Source organism: Ruditapes philippinarum, unplaced genomic scaffold, assembly GCF_026571515.1.
Source record: "Ruditapes philippinarum isolate M1 unplaced genomic scaffold, ASM2657151v2 ctg5912_1_1_1_1, whole genome shotgun sequence".
In the NCBI taxonomy this organism is placed as follows: domain Eukaryota; kingdom Metazoa; phylum Mollusca; class Bivalvia; order Venerida; family Veneridae; genus Ruditapes; species Ruditapes philippinarum.
In genome coordinates, this window is record NW_026856607.1 from 39,221 (window position 1) to 55,575 (window position 16,355).

Sequence of the window (16,355 nt, forward strand, 5' to 3'; positions counted from 1 at the left end):
CGGTTCTGACGTAGTCAACTTAATGTCATGCTGAACTAATGACGTATTTCCGGGTATATCTGTTAAAACATCTGAAAATTTCTTTAACAAGGTTGCAATCTGAGTCTTACAATCTGTTTGTAAGTCAGGATTGACCTGAACATCTTTATATGTCTCTGAACCTTTCTTCAATGGACATAACAATATGTTACTATCATCTTGGTAACTTGTTTCTAAACTATCATCTTCCTCTAATCTATCATACCCATTTTCCGCTTCTACAACAGCTGCACTTACCTTTGCCAATGCACCTCGTTCTGGTTCGAAATTTCTTTCAACATACTCCTTAAGCATATTGGCATGGAAAGTTTTGATCTTATTGTTACCCTATGTCTATCCGATAATCTAATTTGTTCACGACCTCGGAAACTACAAATGGACCTTTCCATTGTAACAACAACTTATTGCGTTTTGTAGGTATAAGAACCAGTACTTTACTTCCCTTCTTAAAAGTTCTATCTCTAGCTTTCCTGTTGTAATACTTTCTATACCTAATACTGCTCTTCTCTAACTCATGCTGTGCTATCTTACATGTACTTTCTAGTCTTTCTTGCAAATCAACTACATACTGATAAGTTGTCTTAACTTCGTCATTCTCTGTTTTTCCTGACCATAACTCTCTCAAAATGGTAATTGGACCCCTTATACTACGTCCATATAACAATTCAAATGGCGAGAATCCTAAACTCTCTTGTGGAACTTCCCGATACGCAAACAACATAGCATTCAAATACTTATCCCAATCTGTAGGTCTTTCACTACACATCCGTTTCAACATCTGCTTTAAACTACCATTAAATTTCTCCACTAAACCATTACACATCGGATGATACGGTGTAGTTGTTAACTGTCTAAGAGACAGCAACCTACTAACCTCATTCATAATTTGTGAAGTAAATTGTGATCCACAATCTTTAAGCATTTCCTCTGGAACACCTAATCTACTATACATGTCAACTAATGCTTCGGCTACTCTTACAGTCTCTATACTAGGCAATGCAATTGCTTCAGGATATCTGGTAGCATAGTCTACCATGGTCAAAATATATCGGTTCTTCCTATCAGTCATAGGTTCGATCGGACCAACAATGTCAACGGCAACTCTCTTAAAAGGAGTATCAATCAAAGGCATCTTACCTAAAGTTACCTTACTTATTCTACCTTTAGAAATAGTACGTTGACAAATATCACAAGACTGACAATATCGTCTAACCTCTACAAGAACACCTGGCCAATAAAACTCCCCTAAGACTCTATCACTTGTCTTCCTAATACCAAGATGTCCTGCCAAAAGCGAGTCATGCGCTACTTTTAACACAGTCTCCCTAAGATCCTTAGGAACTACTAACTGCCTACTTACGTCACCATTTCCTGCCGTAAACTCTCTAAACAACATCTTATTCCTGACCTGAAACTTCACTTGCCCTTTACCTCTACAGTTTCTAACAGTACCTTCCTCTGCTTTCTTTCTACATCCATCTAATGTACCATCTGCCTGCTGCTTCTCTACAAACTCTACATTAGTGATGTCTAAAATTTGTGAAGGAACTTTAAGTTTTCTATGAGCTTTAACTTTACTCTGCGATCTTGTTTCTACTGCTGAAGCTAACTTACCAAAATTTGGTTCTACAGCACCCTCTATGTTACCGATAATTACATCATTTGTAGGATTATCTACACATAGTACTTCTACAGTACCCCTGTAATACGGACAATCCAGATCAATTAACGCCATGTCTAATCTGTGCTCACTACCATCAATGTACTTACATCGTCTGGACTTCCCTAACAATTGATTTGCATTTACCAAATTCCTTCGTACTATGACACATGTACACCCAGTATCTCTCATTGCAACTATAGCTTTACCATTACATATACCTCTAGTTGTCGGACATGAATTTATAGTAACTGTACCCAAGTCTTCAAAATCCCCAAGTTCTATCAAACTACTACCACTATCTGATCTCGGCATCGAAATTTTCGAATCTGCATCTCTATTTCTTCCTCTACCTCTATTCCTACCTCTATAACCTCCTCGCCTTCTATTACCCTGATAACTATTATCATTCTTACTTGGATTCATTGAGTTCGGTTCTATGTCTTCCGCTGCGTTAGCTTTATTTGTAGCCTTATTTCTACAGAAAAATGCTGTATGCCCTAAACGACCACAACATGTGCATTTATAACCTTCATACTGCTGAGATGCTCTACCTCTATTTACCAGTCTATCGTTACCTCTTTGCATACGATAACTACTACCTTGATTTCTATCTACAGGTCTACTCGGCAGTGCATAAGGCTTAACTCTTTCTTTAATTCCATGATTCACTACATACTTCGGACCTCCTCTAGTCTTGGCAAACAAATCTGCATCTTCCGCTACTTCACGGGCTGAAAACAACTTCTTACTACTAAGGTTCTGATATAGTTCTCTATTGCAGATATCTAAAAATTGATCCCTTACTATGAAGTCTAACAACTTTTCATAAGTCTTCTCCACCTTACTCAATCTTAGCCACCCATCTAAGTATCTAGAAATTCTAGCTAGGAACATAACAAAAGTCTCATTTTCACGGGGCCTTTCAGTCCTAAACTTCTTCTTATACCCATCATCAGTCACCTCAAACTGCCTTAACAAAGCATCTTTCAGCTTATCATAATCCGTCCTATCTTCTAATGGAAGCCTATCAAATACCTCCCTAGCAGTACCTTTTAACAAAAACGGTAAGTTTAGTGACCACATTTCATGTTCCCAATTCTGAGCAGACGCATAAGTTTCATAAACATTCAAATACGCATCCATAGAATCAATCTTTTCGTCAAATGGAGTCATCTTAACCTTAACCTTACCTACACTCTTCTTACCTAACATATCTAACTCTATCTTCATCTTATATTCTGTATCTAACTTCCTAGCTTCTGCTTCCTCCTTCTCTCTTTCTAACTGACGAGCATAATCTAACTTCTCCCTTGCAACCCTAGCCTCATTACTTAACTTCTCTTTTTCCATTCCTATCTCTATTTCTAACTTCTCCTTTGCAACCCTAGCCTCATTACTTAACTTCTCTTTTTCCATTTCTATCTCTATTTCTAACTTCTCCTTAGAAATCTGGAACTCATAATCTAACTTCTCTTTTGCTAACCTAGCTTCTAATTCTAACCTATCCTTCTCAGCTTCTAAACGTTCCTTCTCAGCTTCTATACGTTCCTTCTCAGCTTCTAACCTACTATGTCTTTCTTCACGCTCCCTTGCTTGCTCCTCTTTAACAAAGTTTCTCAAAGCCTCATCTGTATACCCTAACTCCTGACCTACCTTCATCAACTCATTTACACTAGTCATCTTGAACTTACTATGTATATTCCTACACTGTAACACTACTACAACAACAACTTAGGATACAAGTAAAATCTTACCGTGAGGTAGAACAATGATATCAAAGTATCATTAAAGGGTAACACTACAACCCTTAAACACAAAACGCTATATTCACTAAGTGCAATCTCGGTGCACTATAACACTTCACCTCAGTGTAACACCATATAATTAAACGCATTTATCACTCTAGCGCTATAATCAAAATGTACCTTCACTGTACACAGTACTAAAATAAACAATGTATCATATATTCTAAACACTATACCTCACCACTACAAACACTAAGTTTCAAACACATCTAAGTATCTCACTAAGGTTGTATAATAATAATCTTAAGTGTACAGTAGACAGTAGGCTATAATTAAAACTGTTCAAAATACTTTAAACTTCAAAGTCCAAACTACGACCCAAAACTCAATGTCGCGTAGCACTTACCCCAGAGTGCAAAAATATAAAAGGTATATGGCCAGTTTCAATATACTACAGACACAAAGTAAACACAAAGTAAAATTGTAAATGACACAATAAATTAAATGTTCACCTAGATAACAGACACAGTTTCTTTATCTAGAAAAAGTACACAAGGCGGGTAGTACCTAAAATTGCAGAGTGTATATGTGTATATGTGTACTTCCGGTGTTTTACCGAAAGGTCACTTTCAGATTACAAAACTGGTGGTCTCATCATAAAGTGACACCTAAAAGGAGGAAAATGGAACGAACTCACCCTAAACGTCCAAACGTCCACTGTCGGGTCTGTGTGGCTGTTATAACCTCTCAGCTGGATAGCTGTCACACACACAAGTCCGTTTCATTTGTCACGGTATCAATCTGAAAATGTTAAGAAATTATAATCACACGAAATATAAAAAAAAGAAAATAATTAAAAGTGATACAAAATTTAACTACCTTTAAGTAAACTAAATTTAACTTTTAATTGTAAATAAAACTTTTTACTTAAAATAAAACCAAAGTTTCTAGTGTTAGCTATATAACCTAGCTGCAGTAAAATGAGTGTGGTTTGTTTCAGATAACAACTATAGCCAACCGGTATCCAATCACGTCGAGGTCACCAAATGTCACAATAGGGACTACGCTGGGATACCAGGCCGACCACAATTGCTATCTAAAACAACCAACAACTCAGAACAGAAAAATATATACAAATTTATTTACAGAAATGAATATTAATAAATGAAAAATGATTGTATATGATAAACTACGATGATAAGTCACTGCACAAACAAACACTATCAACGTATCTCAGTCTATTTCTCCCGTAAAGTTTCTGTCATGATGTATCAATAAAGTGGTGGCGTTGTTAAACAAAATTCGTCACAATGGCGGGCGTCTTGTATAAAATCTTATCAAGCGTAACTGTACTTCCTACAGTGTTGGCACAGTTGATAGGATCCTGAACAAGGGCATGCGTCACCCTTTAGCCATGGACATACGTGTGGAGGGCCCGTGTCATCTTCGGGTGTGTCCTCAAATAAGAAGCTTGTACAAGCTGTAATTTTATGACAAAAATAATTTGTCTGTCACCGTCATAGTGACCTGTATAACGTCCAGTGCATTGCCATATGTCACTTAAAATTTAGTCATTATATAGCAAACTACTGAGTACTGAGCGGGAAAACAGATCGTGCTAAACATGAAAAATCGATTTGCACGAAATAAAGCTGGGACGGCGGGAAAAATAGTAATGTAAAATAAAGGCCCGTCCTTCAAATACAGACATAATACATATATCTGGTTCATAAAACAAAAATGTAACTTTCTTATTACTGAAAGGATTTTTGTGAAATAAACGGCAAAATGTTTAAATTGAGACAAGGAAATTTATGCAAACCATAAAAATACTCTAAATAATAATTTCACCCGAAAACTCTTAATTGAACAAAAGATGATGCAATCTCACAGCAATGAATATAGAGTAAAAATGAGGTTCGGCGTGAAAATATAATGCAATATTTTACAAACGTACTTTCACTTTGTGACAGTAGTTTATATAGATTGTATTAGAAATAAATTCATCTTATAAAGGCATACATCAATCACACGTTGTATATACTGTCAGCTTTTTGTATTTACAATTTGGCAGCTGTATGTGATAACAGGTTTCAAAATCTCTGATCACATCTCTAAAAGCAAATCTATTTTGCTCTGCCATTTTTTTAAGGGGGCTCTTTTCTTGGAACCCACACGCTGCTTTTTATGTATAACACATTTTCGGCGATAGTATTGCACAAATGGCCAGTATGCTAACTACTACATCACAACGACCGTCGCGTTTTCATCGTGCTTATTGGCCTCATATATTTCAGTTATATTTGTACTTTATCGTGACGTCATCACCTTGTTTCCATAGCGATGAGTTATTTATAGTTACTTTTACCGCAATTGGCTGACTCATTCACTATTTATTTTCTTAAAATAAATCTCTTAAGGCAAACACATTTATTATTTTAAAGGCCATTACCGCCCAAGAATGATTATATATGAAAGAAACAAAAAGCCTTATTTTCACTTGCTTATTTATTCTGATATTTTATTATTGTAGCATTTAGGCCTTTAATTTCTTCATGTTTATTTCATAACTAGGTGATTGTTCCAAACGAAAAGTGGCGAATTAGTTTGATTACGAATAGGAGCACTTCTGAAGTGACGTCATTATAATTTTTGCAAATAACATGATAGATGTATACCTTATACTGTAAAGACAGCACATATGTTATATGCTCAACTTACTTTGTAAATTTTAAAAGTACCTTACTCGTCAACGTTTCGCTAGATGACTGTTAAATTACTTAGGAAGTTGTTTAATTCAGGAAATAAGATGTCAAACTGACGAAGCTTGAGGTAAGTGATTGAAACTGAAAGTAGGTGGTAGGAAATTGTGAACTTTGCATTTGACATTTTGTTTCAAGGTAAGGATCTACTTTTATTATATTCTGTTGAGTCTGTGAGCAAACGAAATGAAATTGAGCGGAATTAATGGCCGCTGTAAACAAGTTGACTCATGGGTTTCCCGATTTATATTTCTAAGAACAACATGCCTCTGTCTACTTTTTACAAAATGCTTCATGTAAAAGTTTATCTAATTATTTTTAGTGTTATTTTATGAGATGAGTGATCAAATCTTCTATGTAAAGACATGCTACTGTCTTTTGAGAGTAATATTGACAGAATGGATTGGCTGGCGGGAGGTGGCTGGGGTTCGGCAGCATATCAAAAGACAGTTGCATGTTATGCACAATTCCAATTATCGTTAATTCAGTGCTTTTTAATGACGATGAATGTCGTACTGTTTGATTCTGGATTTGGTTTTAAGTCAAAAAAGTGTTTTATAGTTTTATAACATAATATGTAATTTGTTTAATAACTGATAATTAAGTACTTAAATAGCAAAATACATCATTTTATATAAAATGTTATTTTTTGTATTTATAATTGGTCTTCATTTTTGCAGATACGTTACTTTCCTCTAACCGTGTATTTTCTCAATCTCATCGGAACACACCTTAAATGAAATTATATAACCACAATATACTTGGATATCCTCTATTTATTTCTGCATAAATGTTTTGTTTAAGAAGGATGACAAACGAACTTTAACTTTTTGAATCTAATAGTTCAAAATGAAAAATAAATGACAAAAAAAAAACTCATTATTGAAATCCGTTCAATGATTTAATCTCATGAAGAAATATTATTATGCAACATTTATTTTACGTTGTTAGTAATTACATGCACACGAAATTAGCAATATTTTTACCCCAGCATTTAAAACAATATCTAAAAGGGCAAGAAGCGTAATGACGACACTGCAGTAGATTTTATATAGAAATAATATTTTGTCACATTTGTGTGATGGTAGGGAAACAAACATTCTAAACATTTTAATCAGAAACATTCAGTCCTTTCCACTTTCTACGAATCAACAAAAAGAATTTTCAAAGAGTTCATTCATGTCTCTCCATATTTATCTATATATTTTTCTTACAGGGAAAAAAAATTAGAAAGGAACGTGTAATGCATTAGTTTTTGATTAATTGTGTCCGGGTCAAGAGCTTCAATGCAAGCTTACTATTGTGAAAACATGAATAATACTTGTGAACTATTTCTTTTATTAGAACTACCGCGTACAACATTTTGTACATAACAATAAATATATAACAAAAATGCCGAAGTAGCGCGGAATTTGGTCCATTGAAAAATGGGTAATTGAGACCGATTCATGAATATAACGAAGACTATCTTTGTATCCTAAAATTTTATGCTGGACTTGTGGTTCCATGGATATAATGTCAAATGGCAAAATCATATACAGTGCTATTTTATATTTTCAAAATATAATATTCAATATTTTAAAATGGCATAACCGGCACTTGCGCTGTTCATGTGGGATAATGACAGGAAACCTATGGTTACCCGCGCAAAAATATACTAAGGACAATCTTATAAACTTTGTACGGGTACAAGTAATTTTTCAAGGTTAACAGAATCTTTGTTACAGCTGTACATGCGATATTTATTAGACGTTTTTAATTTTGAGGACCACTCCTGTTTCAACTGGTTTATTAGCGTTGACTTGATCTGTTTGTGGACGTTATAGCCATGTATATGATGTTGGGTTTGACAGAGATACGAATTGGCATCAATGTTAACTGTTATTAGTTGATTGATAATTAAATAAGTTAATATGTTTTTCATGACGGTAGGTAAGAACGAATTATAGTAAATGTTACATGTTCTGTTTTTCTAAACAATTGTACACAATCTTTGTGTTATAACGTTGAATCATGAAATATTGTTCAGATCTACAATTTTTTAATATTGCTTCATTCCCTTTGCTATCATTTAAACAATCATTCGACAGAAATATTCGAAACTTACACAATTTAATAACGAAAATCCAGATTAAGATTGTCTTAGCGTGGTTATTTATTTTCTTTAAGATCATTTAGAAATTTTTGTGGTATCATTTTAATCTTAAATTTAGTGCATAAAAAGTAGAAAGCAATAAACATTTATGATATGCCACCATGTTATAATTCCGCGCAGTAACGCCAAATGAAAATCTCTGTTCTCGTAAATAAAAGTCATTTAATCACTCGAAAGTTGCATACCATTTTTATTTCATCACATTTTTAACAATTGTTGCTTTTAACAATTTTAGTTGTAGGATATGGATGAATGAAACAAGCACATTTTCCATTTATTTAAACCAAAATCTTGATTTTGAAAGAAATAGTTAAAAGACCGATCGAGGACGCTATTTTCTTATGGAATTTTAAAGAACGTCTTGAAATATCTAATTGCGGGACAATAGTTTCAAAAATGTTCAATTTAACTTTATTATTATATATGATATTATTATTAAATCATTATAATAGTTGTGTAAGTAAATTTCAGTAATATTTTGTAGTTTTTGAAATTCCAGATAGCAATGTGGGCTTTTTAGAATTTTAATAAAGAAAGCATGTTAGTTAAGATATCATTTCGGTAATGAAAATTATTTATATACACAAGTGATCAATCGCGATTTATAGACGATTTGATTACGTATTAGTGTCAAACCGTGATGAATAACATGTCATTGTTTCTCAGCTTGACACGTTACGTTGTATGTAATGTTTCAATGGTTGTTTTGTATTGTCAATCAAAAGGCAGATTGAATTGCATTTGACAGAATTTTGTGCGATTAAGGAAAAGACGGGACCCTATGAATTGCTCATTGAATCTCTAACGTTGCATACAAATTGATTGGTAACTTTAACTACCTTTTATGAAATAACATTTTCCATAATAACAATTGATTGATTAAGGGAACAGATTAGTGTTTGTATAGTCTTTGCCTTTTTAGTTCCTTTATATATTTGTTTAGCATATCAAATGTAACATGTTTAAGAAATTGTTTAAATCAATAGAAATCAACATGGAATTTTGTATAAGTTAAAGGTGTATTTGTATTTATGAGTGTCATTGTTCGGTCATAAGCTATAATCCAAAAACGATTAACGGACCTTTCTTCAGTTTTAAAATTTCAAGCACAGTCTATGAAAAGATTAACTGAGGTAAATATTGATAAACTGCAAGTGATATACCAAATTATTACCATTAAAGTTAAACGCATTAGACACGAATAACATTAACATTGTTGTTAAAATGTATTAATCATACTGTCTCTGTGACATTAAGCCCGATTACCTTATTTAGCTTATTCATATATGATCATCTTACAACATCTTACGGGTATATGTAACAGGCTCAATCAAACCAAGTCTGCAACATTTTCAATTTTGGCGTTTGTGCGTTATTTAGGGATACTTATTTCTTTTTATTTCTTTCCGTCACATCAGCGTTGTTTGTGCCGTGTGGAGGCCGTCAAAAGTCGCCCGTACATTCAGGTATGTTTTATTTTCGATCCTATAAGATCATTCTGCTCGACATTATTGTTGTGCTTGTGGTATTATTTAGTCTTTCTATTCTACTTTTTTCTAGTTGGGTGGTTCCTGTATTCCTCACTTGAGTACTGTTAAATCACCTTTAGGATATGTGGTCTGGTTTCCAAATTTGTCTTTTAACGGCTTATATGTGGTATGCAGGCTTCATAACCTCTAATCCCCTTATCTAATCCCCTTACGCCGTTTATCATGGAATGGCACAAACGTGTCACATTGAAGGTGTCTTTCTGATTCTTGAGGTATAAAAACCTTTTAGTGCCACCTTCAACATTTATTACTTAAAAGTACATTTAATAATAATTCATGGCTTATCTATTATTAAATGTAAATTTCCGTTCCTGCCCTACTAATTAGGAAGCACTGCCATTGTAGAATTGTTTCTTGCACAAATAAGATAACTTGATGTGATATTGTTTAGTTTAGCTTCTACTCTCATGTTTCTTTCGATAATATCGACATGTTAGAATATATACTAAGTCGTCCGAGTAAAGATATCCGAGTAAAGGTAATGGATCTAAAAATATCTTACCACGTCCTCCCGCATATTTGCAATAAGGCAACCCATGTGTCTGAATGGAGATTCATACAATCGCATTTAATTACGACTATGCATACACACAAATTGTTAGAAAGGAAAGAGAGGAGTCATACTTGTTTTTTTCTTCTTCCATTACGTTCATCTCATGAACTCAATATGGCTCTATTTGGAGGACGAAAGTAATGTGCACAATGTTGTTTCTTAAACGTTAACATAAACTCATGGTGCCAATATGTGAATAATTGGAAATGTTGTCATGTTTAACTGTATCGATAATCGATGTTTTTGAAGAGTCTCCAAGGAACATAATATCATTTATGTATAATTCAAGTATTTCTTACGGTAGTTAGTATTTATTTATGTCACAACATGTATCAAATGTATCTACAGCTTTCATCAAATAAATTTATACATATCGTATTTATTTGACCTTTATTCGTTGACAACAAAGTATGACCATTATCATTTTTTAAACCAGACGAATTGGTATTAAAATTGTACACAATATTTGCACTTTCTTACAATTGCCTTCGTTCCTTAAATATAAAACTGAAAGATGTCATTGTATAGTGGTAGCCAGTGTGATTTGAGAAACCTGAAATTTTGAAACATTTACATCCACCTTAGAGCAGCTTTTCTATTGACAAACTTTTAAGATTGAAAGTAATTTTTACTACTTGTTATCATATATCATTATGCTAGATCTTACGTTCCATGTACAACAGCTACCAATGTCGTAAAAGATGTACTGTTTATATAATTAGGTTCTCAAAATGACATGTTTACTGATTATATATATTTATTTCTAGGTCAATGGGTATTGACTGTCTCACTGTTATGATTTTCCAGATTATAAAAAGGCAAATCTTAAGATGAATCTCCGTTTTTTGTGTGAACTATACTCATTCTAATGAAGACAGGCAGAAAAAACAATAGCGGTTGTGAATAATTCTTGATTTGCAACAGGTTAGTTCAGCTCAGTTTCTATTTTACATCGCTTATTTACAAACATTTGTACCGTTAAACAAACAACGCAGATTTTTTCTTAAGGTCAGAGCTGTTTATTTGTATCTAGAAATATCACGATTACAGTAAAATATAGTACATGAAGTAAGATTAACATATGGATTTAAAGGAAAGAAATCGGAAAAAAGCACCTTCCTTCCTTTTTAATTTTTATTGTAATCGTGTCATTTTAATTGCATAGGACATTTATTGTACCTCGCATTTAGGACTTTAGGAATTTAGGACCACATTTAGGTATTACAAGAATGTTAATTAGGTTTACCAATTATTTTTGAAAAAAAAAAACAAAACCTTTCTGTATATATTAATGTCCTGTATATTGCTATGTCGCATTTAAAATACATCTTAAATATATTCTAAACTGCTATAGCAAAGAAATGTGTCATTATTCTTTTAACATATTATACTGTTTGAATTAAGTCTGAAAATCTGTTTGATCTGGGTAGATAATATCAAATGTCCTGATATGTGTATTGTCGGAAATTTATCTTTACAATGCATGAAAGCTTCTTCAAAATATCTAAACATATTAATTGCTCTCAAATGTGCTCTGCTAATGGATTTTTAAAATCTGGAACTTAAAAACTTCTCAACATCATAAAATATAAACTCTTAATTCTTCCTTGCAACAAAGGAGGTAAAACACAAATTGATTTTGGCATGTTTTTGTACAAATTCTGTCAAGAGATATGAGTTTAGCTATATTTTTGAGATTTTGGGAAGAATTGTCTTTTAATTTGCTGCAACTATTCGCTTGTTTAAGTAATTTAATTAAGAGATAGTTATGTTTAAATGTCAAATCGTTTCAGCTAGCAAATATGCGCGTTTAGAGAGAGATTTTACATCAGTTAGGAGACACACGCTTATAGTGTGAGGGGTTATTTTTTTATTGGGAAGAGAATTTTGTTGTTTTGAAGAGAATTTTGTTGTTTTGAAGTCAGTTTTGTTGGTTTGTTGAAGTGAAGTGGTTGAATATAATTGTGGTGATCTTAATTGATCAGGGTTTTTTAGTTTCAACTTTTCGGCATTTTCTAGTTGGGTGGTTCCAATATTCCTACTTGAATAATGTTGAATCACCCTTAGGATATGCACAATGTTGTTTCTTAAACGTTAACATAAACTCATGGTGCCAATAAATTGAATAAATTGCAAATGTTGTCATGTTTTAAAACATATAAACTCTTAATTCTTCCTTGCGACAGAGGAGGTAAAACACAAATTGATTTTGGCATGTTTTTGTACAAAAAGAGATATGAGTTTGGCTATAATTTTAAGATTTTGGGAAGAATTGTCTTTTAATTTGCTGCAACTATTCGCTTGTTTAAGTAATTAAAATAAGAGTTAGTTATGTTTCAAAAGAAGAAGCATAAGTTGATAGTCGGTGCCCGTCATGATGGTTGCTGAACTGAAAGGAAAAAATTCTACTGATGCCGATTGGCAAAATGTAGTACATCTGTTATTGGTAGATGCTCGTACTGTTCTTAGATGTTGTTACGGGAAAGGAGATTATGAATATTTTTTAAAAGCCTCAAGAAACAAGAGTTTTGTTTTGTCCGGCAAAAGACTATTCATTTAGAGACAAGACATGCAAAGACTAGATTAAACCAAATCTTGAATTGCCGTGCAAATATCATGTTCTTCGGAAACTTAAGAAAACCTTATAAAAACAAAGACCTGAAATAGTTCTGGTTTACGTCAGATTAGCGTTGATCGTACATTACTTTCTGGAGCGATTAAAATGTTATGCTTAAATGCTTTCGTATTTAAATGTTTCGTTATTACAGTTTCACGACACGTTAACTTATGCGTAGATGAATACATAAAAGAAATTTAAAGTGAAAACGTAAAGGCGAATTGTAAACAGATGTAAAATGTCATTGCAATATCATTACAAAATCGAAGTTTAAAGAAATGTTTTTCGCATCATTCAAATAGGAAAGGCCATAAAAACTATTACGATATGTTTTAAGTGTGGGATATAACAATATAATATCGCTCTGAACATTTTTTTCTATTACGAACGAACATGCTATTCAAAGACCAGAGACTGATTATTTCTTGATAAGGGTATGCCAACGATTGTTAAGCTGTTGAATGATTTGTGTTTGCACAAGAATAAACTGTTTAATTTCTTTCATTACGACTGATACATTGTACATTTCTGTCTGTGATCCGAGGATTTATGCATGGAAAGTGAATGTTCAGACTGATTAGAAAGCTGCCACATTTCTAAATATGCCCAATCTATAATATATCTTTAAATACTTGGCCGACACCTACACTAGATTTCACTTGCTTGGTGAAGAAGAACAAAACATTATATGACAACAGTTTTATGTAAATACTAGTACATTCGCATCAATTTGTTGAATTAGTTATGAATTTGTTCTACAGTAAAGACGACAAACATTTGCTCACGAGGAGCACATGTGAGATTTGTTTCACTTATTGGCTTCTATTTTGTAGGAAAAACGGATATTTTGTCATTGGACAGCGTTGTTGAACCGTTAAGGTTTGCAGCTAAAATGTGCAAGCACCTTGTTGAGTTGCGTCTGTTTTGAGTACATACTACATGTTTTCCTTTGATAAAACTGCTATTGTGAACATTTACATATTAATACTTCTGTTCTTGCATAGTTCTCTATAACAATCTTGCAACCATCAAATCTTACACGTTTCAAGACCGTCTATAAGATCCAAATTTATATATGATCATGAGCCGTGCCATGACAAAACCAACATAATGGGTTTGCGACCAGCATGGATCCAGACCAGCCTGCGCATCCGCGCAGTCTGATCAGGATCCATGCTGTTCGCTTACAAACCCCATAACGAGTAGAGAAACTGATAGCGAACAGCATGGATCCTGATCAGACTGCGCGGATGCGCAGCTTTGTCTAGATGCATGCTGGTCGCAAACCAATTATGTTGGTTTTGTCATGGCGCGGCTCATATATTTTCTTTCCATTTAACGTTAAAGAAACAAAATTTAATTCCAATTACATAATTAAACACATTTAAACATAAATGACGAAAAAAGATTTAAATCGGCATAAAAAAGATCAATAAATAAAAAAAAACTGAGACAGAATATAAATCAAAATAAGTCTATAGTGTCTTTTGCTTTTCCAAAAAACTTATTTCCTTATTCCTTGTCCAAACTGTACTACGTGCGTACTTTTTATCTGAATATGGAGGTCATAGAAATAAAGTGAATAGAGTTATTTTATTTGAAGGGATGTAATCCGCATTATTTATTAAATGCCTTTGTTTGCATACTGTGCAATAATTTTTCCTGCAAGCTGAAGATATATCTACCTAACCTTGGTATATAATAGGATTGTCCACAAGAGCATTATTTATAGCTTCTAATGAACTACTAGTTAGCCTGCAATTAACAGAAAATCGATATGGCTTATTCAATTAGAGTTAACATGTCAATTAATTGTACTGTACTGTGTTTTGTTAAAGGAATAGTCAATATAATGAAAAACAGCAATCATGAACAGTGTTCCTTTTTTACTTTAGATAATATATGGACAGATAATGTACTGATGCTTCATGGCTATAATCATATGTATTATTATCATCTGTAAGTTTGAAAATGGTATACAATATCTAAGAGTCTATCCATTTAGTTTAACAGATATTACAATATGTATTTCAGTTTATATTGTTATCTTTTATTTTTGTTATTAAAAACACACTTTTTAATGTTTTGAAATTAAATTGCTATCATGCCTATAAAATACGTTTACTATTAATAAATGTTTATGTTCATTCTTATGCATTCAAACTATACTTAATTTTTTGAGGGGTTGTTTGTTTCTTTTGAGTATGAAATGAACGCCATATGTTCTTCCAGTTGCTTACAGTGTATGAGGAGAAACCATTTCCTAAACAAATAGATTTTTGTTGAAATAATGTGCTTGCGTGAGTTCTTCAGAAGCAATGTTATTAACATTTAGATTAATATGTTATGTAAGTATTAATCTTGACAAGAAATAATGGTTCATCTGATACGCAAATTGGCATGAAATGAGTATAGCTCAAGATAAAAAGATAAAATAAGTTTGTTTTTTCTGGTTATCCTATTAAATTTAAGAATGGGGAAACAGCTGCGTTCATTTGATACTTTTCTATAGCATACCCGACTTTCATTTCGCAGTCTAAAACGAGAATATATTTTCTTGCATATCAGACTGGCGTTTCCGTTAGTTTTACCCATGCCGGAAAGTTCATCTGGAATGGGGGGGGGGGGGTCCAGATGAGTCGCGTGCTGTACAATGTGTCAGAATAATCACAGTTTCACTGTAAGATAGTTTATTTTTTTTACAACGAGTCAGCGATACACTGAGTGTATCATACTTCAATGTACAGTTTCATTTATAAACCTGTTGCTGGGAGTAAAAATATGTATACATGTTTAAATGTCAAATCGTTTTCAGCTAGCAAATATGCGCGTTTAGAGAGAGATTTTACATCAGTTAGGAGACACACGCTTATAGTGTGAGGGGTTATTTTTTTTATTGGGAAGAGAATTTTGTTGTTTTGAAAAGAGAATTTTTTGTTGTTTTTGAAGTCAGTTTTGTTGGTTTGTTGAAGTGAAGTGGTTGAATATAATGTGGTGATCTTAATTGATCAGGGTTTTTTTAGTTTCAACTTTTCGGCATTTTCTAGTTGGGTGGTTCCAATATTCCTACCTTTGAAATAATGTTGAATCACCCTAGGATATGTTGCCTGCTTTTTTAAATTAGTCTTTTGACGTCTTATCTGTGATACGCAGGCTTCATAACCTCTGATCCCCTTTCAAAATTCCATTTTATTTAGTTCCGCCTATTGTTTTCTCGTTTAGGGCACACGCTTTTTATTACTTGGGGGACCATACGCCACTCTTCATGGAA

General features: G+C 33.1%; 1 protein-coding gene across 1 annotated transcript; it reads right to left on the bottom strand.

The window, feature by feature from the left end:
• Positions 1–361: 361 nt before the first annotated feature.
• On the bottom strand, positions 362–3,382 carry LOC132747116 (uncharacterized). The gene is made up of 2 exons (XM_060736431.1): positions 3,247–3,382; positions 362–3,216 (listed from the first exon to the last, which is right to left on the bottom strand). The coding sequence occupies exons 1-2, from the start codon at positions 3,380–3,382 to the stop codon at positions 362–364; spliced, it is 2,991 nt and encodes a 996-aa protein (XP_060592414.1).
• Positions 3,383–16,355: the final 12,973 nt, after the last annotated feature.